Raw genomic sequence first — 9,452 nt, 5'->3', positions numbered from 1 at the left:
ATTATGGTAAAGTATTTAAATATATGCCTGAGAAACACATAATATAGGCCCTTTAATAGAAAGTGGTTCATTCTGAATACAAATTTGAGGTAATTTATATCAAATGTCCTTCATATTTTTGCAACTTTTGTTACTAGCTGACCCAGTAGAAACCTCACCGGTGATGCTTCATTAACCATTAGCTCACTGGTTAACCACCGTCTACGAATGTTTCCACAGGGGTTCCTAAAATATCTCCATGGCCATGTTTTGTTTCAGGAAGTGTGTCAGTTGAAGCTGAAATTTGTGACACTGAGCCCTCTGTGAATAAAAGAAAAAAACGTAGGACTACGATCCAGGTGTACCAGTCCAGAGGCATTTCTTTCAACTTATAATGAATGTAATGCAGGTGTGTTGAATAAGCGAGAACGATAACTTGAACAAATCCAGCCCACCATAAGGCTCTGATGCTTCTGAAACAAGCAAGATTTGTCCGACTCCTATTTTTATTTATTTTTATTATTATTATTTTTGGAAAGCATTTAGGTTGACTTGAGAAAAATTTTCAATAATWATCCAAGCCTTGCATTCTTTCCTTCCCTGGTTTTAACCTCAGTTGTGGTGTGTCCTCACTGTAAATGCTGACTCATCAGTTCCCCAGTCTAGCCAAAACAGCTGCATGTTTCTCAAAAGCCGCCCAAAAGTCATGATTCATAGCATCACCAAACTCCTACTGCTTTTGACTTAATTTTTTTTATTTGGCCCGTAATTAAACATGCCATCTGTTTCAGAGGTCCCAAAAGGTTCCAGGTTCAGACTTGATGCTTTTAGGTCAGCATCTCCACAGGGAAAACATTTGGATGTTAACGAGACACTGATATCGACATCAGAGGAAGTGAGGGTACAGTGCCTTGTCCAGGGATGCTTTGACCTGTGATTGAATTGTGGTGGAATTGAACCGCCAACTTTCTCATTGGAGGATGACAGCCACAGCCACCAATTTAGTTTTTTTCCCTGTACTATCATGTTAGCAATCGCAACTCGCATCACACCAAACTCCTGCTCAGTATGTCTAAAAATAGCTGCGATAGACCCATTTAAAATTAGTTTCGGGAGCCATCTTGAATATGCAAATCCAGAGTAGTTTTTTTTGTATGTGCCCCCCTAAAAAAACACCTTGACCACACATGTGCCACCCCTTACAAAAAAAAAATCTATCTCTGGCCCTGAGTCAACCCAGTTATAGAYGGCTGCCACAGCTAATTAAACTTAGCAAACATAAAAACGGCTGTTGCTCGGCCAATTTTACAGACGTTGGAGTGGCTGACAATCGTAAGCAACACCTAGCCCAAGCACGAACTGGTCATACAAGGTCAGTATTGCACGAGATCGCGTAATAAAGTTAATTTCAAGGTTTGACTGAAAGAGCTGAAACTTCATAACTTTTCAGGAAAAGATTATTGAAAAAGGCACCAAACATTTTTGGATTGAATTCTTATTTTGTTCATATGTCTATCAAAAAGAAGCTCTAAACGTTGTTTAATGTTTATATTGCCTGTGAAGTTGAAGCGTTGGTATCATGTGATGCTTTGGCAGAAGTCAAACTTTACAGCTGCTTGTTGTTTCAGGTCGGGTCAGCTCGTCACGGAGGCTGTGACAGTTCAGGTGGGCCATGCCGAGACCCTCCTGCCCCTTCTCACCCTCCTGGGTTTCTTCAAGGACACCGTTCCGCTGAGGTCATCCGACTTCGCCTCCCAGTCCCAGCGCTCTTTCCGCACCAGCTTCATGTTGCCGTACGCCGCCAACTTGGTCCTGGTGCTGTACGACTGTGGCGGAGGCGACGTCAGGCTGCAGCCGCTGCTCAACGAGAAGCCCGTGACTTTCCCCGGTTTGACTGACCAGCAGTCCATGCCGCTCTATCAAGATGTCAGAAAGCACTATGAAGAACTGCTCAACGGCTGTGACTTTGAGACTGAGTGCCAGCTGTTCAAAAACCCACCTGAACTTTAGACAGAGAGTATTGATTTAGCAAAGGAAGGGCAATTTGTTGTTTTTTTTAATGGCACATCTGATTTTTTCATGTAAATCAATACTTTACCACAGTTTGGCATTACCTAAAATCAGTTTTGAACTGCAAGAGTGTATTTTCTACTCCTGTTGTCCTATGGTTTAAAAAAAATAGCTGAAAAGCACTTCTTATTCTTTAATATGCAACATAGAGCTTTTTTTTCCTTTGGCATTTTATATATTCAGTATTAAACACCCGGGTGGGAGGGTTGTTTACCATAACAGTATTAAATTGCCAAAGTCAATTTTGCTGCAAGGTGCGTCAAATTAGATTAATCTAAAGCTCGTTAGTTGAATATTTATTGATTTTGACCAGATAGTTCATTTTTTATATTTTAATTTGATTACAAATGAGACTTGTGTTTTCAAGTTCTGTTTTTATTGGGATTTACTGCTTTTATGATACAAAGTGAAGAGTCTACAGCTCAAGACTGAATGGCAAATTTTCTCATGTGAAGGTTTTGTTGATTTGCATTGATCATATTTTACATAGTATATTTACACAGCTGAAGGTTTTGCTATGTAATGGTAACAACTGCAGATTTTATGCAGAGATATGGTACTTTTTTGCAGGATTGTAGTCTGTGTTTTTGACTTAAATAAAATGTCTTTTTTTTTTTTTTCTTTTTTGGATGGATTGGATTGATATTTTTTGGACTTAAATAAAATGTCAAAACCGTTCAGACTATTCAGTTTGAAGGTGCTCTGATTGTTCCCTCACCCCAAGCTTTTTGTGTGTTTCTGCCAAACGTTGAATGTTTCAGAATAAAAGACCAAAAAAGGGGCAATTAAATATTTGTGTGTCTCTGTCAGCATATCTTACCAACAAATAGGTACTTTTTAATGAAATATTTAGAAATATGTCCCTGGATTGGCTATAACAGTCAGCTGAATTTTGATGATGATGATGAGTGACTAAAATTGCAGTTTTTTTTTGTCACATCAGAACACATCGATATAAAAAAACTATTTTGTTTTTTTATGTTTACAACTAACCCACAGTTGCTTCATGCAGTCACACAGAATGTCCCTTTCAAACTCATTCCTCTTCAAAGTGAGGTCAGATGAAGACGTGAGGACAACTATTACTTATTACACAAATCTGCAACACACCCAAAGWCAACCTGCCCTCAATAAAGTGCCAGTTAAGTGCACACAAAAGCATTTTCATATGACTTTTGTCATTACAAGCCATAAATCTTTTGTCTGATTAGTTAATTACCTGAAATATCTACCCAGTTGATATGTGTGTGTGCGTGTGTGTGTGTGTGTTGTTGTTGTTGTTGTTGTTGTTGTTGTTGTTGTTTTACTACTTGTTGCTAGAAGTTGCAATGTGATGATGTAAGAGTAAACTACAATGCATAAAAAGAGTGAGAAAACACATTTACAACTTGGTAGGCAATATTTGATAATTATATGCTACTCGTAAATGCTACAGGAGACAAATGGCCAGATAAAAGACAACATGTTGTTTTATTACGCTGCTGAGGACCAGAAGGACAGGATCTGTTCTTCACRTTATTTAATGAAGCTATGGATGCAATGAAAGACAGTTTGTCCACATAGTTATTATATTGACTTGCAGGCACACATGCAGTCAATTTTTTTATTTATAAAACCAAGAACCAGCCCGCATAGCAGGTGTAGGCTAGATCTGGTGTCAAGATGGCACTGCTGACTGATTATTGGCATTACAATTGGTTTATCACCCAGATGTGGACCAGGTCTGGCAAAAACGGCATTGTTTTTAAGATGGCATGTCACAACTTGTGGTTTAGTTTAAGTGGTACTGGCCCATGCGTGGACCACTTCTAGCAAACTACATCTGGGCCACCAAAAAGGCTGTTATTCTTTGCGGTATCTGGGCCAAGTGCATCGTTAATTAAAACTAACTAAATAACAAAAACTGAAAAACAAAATATTTTAGTTAACTGAAATAAATGAAAACTGTAATAAAATGAAAAAACAATAATTAAAACTGCATAATATTTTAAAAAAAAACTAACTAAAACTAAATATAATATCCTTAGTTTTAGTGTTTGTCAATTTATTTTAAACCGTGTGGACTGATTAAACAAATCTTTTATTTTTCTTCAAACATTGCACATTAGCTGCAATAAATGAAAACTGTAATAAAATGAAAAAACAATAATTAAAACTGCATAATATTTTAAAAAAAAACTAACTAAAACTAAATATAATATCCTTAGTTTTAGTGTTTGCCAATTTATTTTAAACCGTGTGGACTGATTAAACAAATCTTTTATTTTTTTCCTTCAAACCTAGCAGTTTCACATTAGCTGCGAGCATCTTATAGCACCTCATGGTCCGTAACGTCATTTGTTTACAATTTTCTGCAAACAAAAAATGGGAGAAAGCAGCTAAGTTCAATTTGGGATATTTTTTTTTTTTGAATGACTGTGAGAACAATAAAAGCAAATGCCTTGTGATGGAAACAGGTGATAAAAAAGGTTGAATACTTCTCAAGGGACTAACTAGCTGTGATTATCTTGACAAGCTCTCTCAGTAGCCCCCATGAAAAACAAGCAACAGCCCAGCCACCGGGTTGGAGACAACTAACAGTACCTTTTTTAAATAATTGCCAATGTCCTTTGTTGGCAAAATTGAGTTATGCAATAATTTTAGGAAGGTGATGCTATAATGGACTGTTTTCACTGGTAACCAAATAGCTGCTGGTTAGTTAACTCACAAGAACACCTCAAGTGGGAGGATGCCTCGGCACATATGTTTATTCAAACTACAAAAAAATTATACTAGAACTAATTAAAACTAAACTAAGCATCAAAAAACCAATAACTAATAAAAACTAAAAAAGTTAAAACAAAATAAACTACTATAATGAAAAATCCAAAACTATTATCACCTTGGTGTGGACCAGAGCCAGACAAATTTTGCTCTGTGGGAATATGTTGCCAAGTTCAGAGCTTAAGCTGCACCACGTCTTTTTGAACTGATGGGAAATGAACTAAGCAATCAGTTGATTTTTGCTGCCTTTTTTCAGTGCTGTGAATGATGAGTTGCTGCCAGAGCATGACCTCACACTGGACAAAGCTCTGCTCATAGCTTGCCAATTTGAAGCAGCAGCTAAAAATGCTACATTGCTCTCAGCTGCAAGTCTAGTCTCGCCTGCACCTGTAAAGATCATAGATAAAGGTGCGTGATCAGTTCGGACACGTGGACCCCCCACCTCCTGTTCATTATTAACAGGCAAATCGTGATGGGCAATGCCACTGGTTTAGTATGGATTAGATAAACACCTGATGAGTGACATGTTCTGCTGATCAAGTAAATTGTGATAACTAGTCAATTTGGCACCCCCTGTAATTTCACTGCCAATTAAAATACATTCACATATAACTTTAAATACAGTTTTATTTTGTACCTTGTGATCAGTCGTAGTCATTTACTTTAAACAGTAAAATAATTAACAAGTCTCTATTTAACATGCCTCACTCCAACAATACTGTATAAACACATAACATTTTACATTTCAGAAATGAAAAACTGTTTTAAGGGTACTTCCTTGGATAAGCATGGTATCATATCCATGGTGTGATGTGACAAAGCTTTCTAAAACTATTGTAAGCACATGTAAGCTGAGGGACATTTTGTTTAGATCTCCAAAGCCACAAATACGCTTGAAGTGAAATAGTGTCTTTAGATATGAAAATAAACATTTAACTGAGAACTTAATAGATTTTCTGCATATTGGGCTTCCAATCTGAACAATTCTTTACTCCATGTTGTTGTCCAATTAAAACAGTTAACAATATAAATTACTTAGAAACAGAATACCAGAAGTATACTTCCCGCCAACATCTGCTGACAGCAAAGAGGAACACCTGTTCATGTGAATGAGCAGCTGTGGAGTGAAGCAGTTCTAGGGTGGTCCGGGGGTGTACTCCACCCATTTTACAACATAAAATCAGTATTTTATGAACACTGACCATCAGACTTTAACCTGAACTTTATCTGAGATCATAACTGAAACTTCCATTTTCCTGATTTTGTTTTCTCTTTACAATGAGCACCAATAAATCGTCTTGAGAGCATCATATGATGCTTTTATCACAAAATATCCTCTGCACCACATAACACCACATGTAGTAACAAAGCTGGCTGGGAAACCCACAGAACAAATCACCTTTATGAACTCGAGCAACCAATGACTATTCTACAGACTAAATAAAAGTTGGAATTTTATTTATTTATTTATTTATTTATTTGTTTGTTTAGTCATTCATTTTGTCATTCATTTTTGGTGCCCCCAAATGGATGGCACCCTTAGCATTTGCCTACACTGCCTATACCAAAGGCTGATAACTGGAAGAAAAAAGGAACATTTCACCCAAAAAGATAACTTTAGTTTTTTTGCGTGTGAAGGAAAGCCTTGTACAGTCACACATGATAACAAAGCACAGTTCACTCCCTGTGTTTTTCTTGACTTCATGAGTGAACAYGGCATGAAACACCAAACAATGTATTTCAAGTCCTTCCTGTTCTGACCTGTTTATCATTGTCATGGCTTAAACTCAAATGATTGCTATACCTTATTTTTCCACGAAAAAATGCAAACCTGTCATTCAACGGTGCATCTTGGGGTTGTTTTCTATTGCTTTCTAATGATATTCAATTTCAAAAGGTCATTCTAGCAATAGGTATAAAAGATATGGTAATTTTATAACCTCAATGTTTTGGTAATTTGAAAATAAGGAAAACATCATCTTTTCAAAAATGCATCAAAAGAAAAGTAGATTTAATTAATACAAACTGGTTTTAAAATTTCAAAACAGTCAAATCATGAGGAAAAACTGTCAAACCACTCTGGTCCTGCTTGTCACTTTTATCATTTAATTTGTCAAGTTAAGTTTAAACTGACCTTTTACATGCACCTTTTTCTGCTTTTTTGTCATAGCTGTTAAAAATATTTGATATGTAACAAGCAGACAAAGACCTTGGACCTAGAATACTTTACTACCTATATTTAGACAGAAATTTTTTTGCTTCTTTATGAATATCTGGTTCAACAGGTTATAGCTGTTAAGTTAATCTGAGGTAACTTTGGAAAAGAGGCCATAGGTATGGCATACAGTAAATGTTAAATGAAACTGCTTCCTGTTCCATGACGTGTTCAGTTGTCCATGCAGTTTCAAAGAACAAGTGAGTATGGCCCTATTCACGTAAAACCTGTTAGTTCATTTTTAGTATTAATATGTTAAAATGTTCATGATCATATTTTTATTCAACTGAACTGTCTGGCTTTCCCTGTGATGTCATTAGAAATAGAATGGGTTAATTTTTTTTAAAGGCTTGAGAGGAAAATCAAATTCCATCAAGAAAGAGTTTGAACTCTGTCGATCCACAGTTCGATGAAACTGGTTCAGAGGGACTAAAACAAAAAGTCAAAAACCAAAAAGAACATCAAGTGCCATCATTCTGAACAAATCTGTCATCAAGAAAACAGAACAGTAATGTTGTGTAACTCTTTATGGCGTCATCTCTTTGGCTCGTTTAAATGAGTAAAGTGCCAACCCACACGTTTATAGTTGGTAGTAAAAATGGTGTCAAACAACTCTATTATGGTTGTGTTAGGAATGACTGAGAGAATTTAGGATGGTTTCCGGTGGTAACCTAATCAGGCAAGTTTCTAATCACTTCAGTTGCCTTGTTTTGTTCAGTAACTTTGAAGATATATGAAGATGTGACCCAGAATCTGGCTTCGGTTTAAATTTCATCGGCCTGTGGTGTTTGGAGACTAGTTGGTGGAAATAGGTGCATTTTTCATTGCAGTTGCTGGCAACCAAGTGACCATGGAGCCATACGTCCGCTTTTTGAGCTGCCAGATTAAAAAACAAAAAAAAAATAAATCACAGCTTACTTTTTTTTGTAGCTTGCAAAATAGAATTCAAGGCCATGAACATTATTTTGTCACCCATCTTTGTCCACCTTGTACCTGCCTCTACTGCCTTAGCGCAGGAGAATCCATTGTTTGGCTTCATCATAAAACTCGGGATTACACTTTTCAAGAGGACAAGAACTACCAACAAATATTCCAGATAACTGAAAACTGAGTTTTCAAATTGTCACTCACGTAAACAAAACGTATCGCTAAAGTGGGGTGATGAAGTGTCAACTTTTGACAAAACTTTTGAAATAAAATAATATTAAAAAAATTACTAAAATTGAAAAATTCCACATTTTGCTGACAGAGATCAACWACAAACAACCATCAATGTTTTTAATGCACATTTTGAAGTATCGCATTAGAAAATGTGGATGGAAATGGCATGCTTTGATAAAGTTTCCTCTAATTCTCAAAAAAAGTTGATACGCTCGCGGCTCGCCTGAGGTGGGTTTTTTTTTTGTTTTTGAAAAAGCGCAAAAGGAGAGATGGAAACACATTTGCCAAATAAGTTCTGACGTAGTGAACATTTACATGGTTGATCAGCTGTTCCCGCTGTCTGTCCGTTACTGGTACTGGTACCAGAGCGACTGCAGACGCGACTGCAGCTGGACCCGACTCCCGCTGCTGGAGGTAAATTTGTGTTTTTATTATTCAATCAAACAAAAAGCATCTTCAATCAAAAAATAATAATTCTGTTATTCCCGTAACGTGAAGAGAACTGCATCTCTCTCTCTACGTCTCCAGACAGCATGTAGCCTGACATCGCCAAAACTAGTTGATGACAGAATAAGTAAAACTTTCCCAATAACACGTTCCTGACAACTTCTCTCCATTGTCCAGAGRTGTCCCTGCGAGTTTGCRAATTCTACTTCCTKTTTACCACAGCCATGTGCATAGCCTRGTTAATWTGCTTCAAGCCAGATGATGGAAACACATCTGATTTGCATTTTTTCCCCTTTTTGTGAAATTTTTTTTTAATTTGATCAAAATTGGAATTAAAATTGGATGGAAACACAGCGACTGATTCTTAACTGGGCTCAGCCCCCAGGTGTTAAGAGTCTATGAACGTCCTTGAACCTTCAATCAAACTTGATGTGTTTTAGATATCAGTCTCTGGATGACTTAATACAGCCTGTAGGATTATATAACTTGAACTTTGTCTTGCATACACCTTGCTTGATTTAACTTCGGTTACTGACCGGGTACTGAGTTCCTTYTTTATTTATCATTAACTCTGGGCATAAACTGCCAGTTTGTGTGAATAACTCGAACATTTTGTGCGCTCATACCCCTCAAAAGGTGGCTTAAATAAACAAAWGTTGCGCAATGACAGCCGGAGATGGTTGCTCATCCCGGGGTTCGAACTCGCTGTTTGTCACCGGTTCTGAACACCGTGTTTTAGTTTACAGATTACAGATTAAAAGCAGCTCGCCTCGCACAGTTTTTTATGTAAATGTGTTGGACGTCTCAGGATGAGGGA

At 37.0% G+C, this 9,452-nt stretch overlaps 1 protein-coding gene across 1 annotated transcript in view; it reads left to right on the top strand.

The window, feature by feature from the left end:
* The window catches only part of LOC106513483 (multiple inositol polyphosphate phosphatase 1), a 9,290-nt gene extending 6,449 nt beyond the window's left edge, over window positions 1–2,841 (top strand). Inside the window, exon 5 of the mRNA XM_014002343.1 lies at window positions 1,608–2,841. Within this exon, the coding sequence (XP_013857797.1) occupies window positions 1,608–1,989 (382 nt within the window). The 3' untranslated portion in view covers window positions 1,990–2,841. The remainder of the gene's footprint in view (window positions 1–1,607) is intronic.
* The last annotated feature ends 6,611 nt before the right edge of the window (window positions 2,842–9,452 follow it).

The sequence above is a fragment of the Austrofundulus limnaeus genome, unplaced genomic scaffold (assembly GCF_001266775.1).
Source record: "Austrofundulus limnaeus strain Quisiro unplaced genomic scaffold, Austrofundulus_limnaeus-1.0 Scaffold0, whole genome shotgun sequence".
Taxonomy (NCBI): Eukaryota; Metazoa; Chordata; class Actinopteri; order Cyprinodontiformes; family Rivulidae; genus Austrofundulus; species Austrofundulus limnaeus.
The sequence above is the reverse complement of the archived record's forward strand: the minus strand, read 5'-3'. Positions and strand labels throughout refer to the sequence as shown.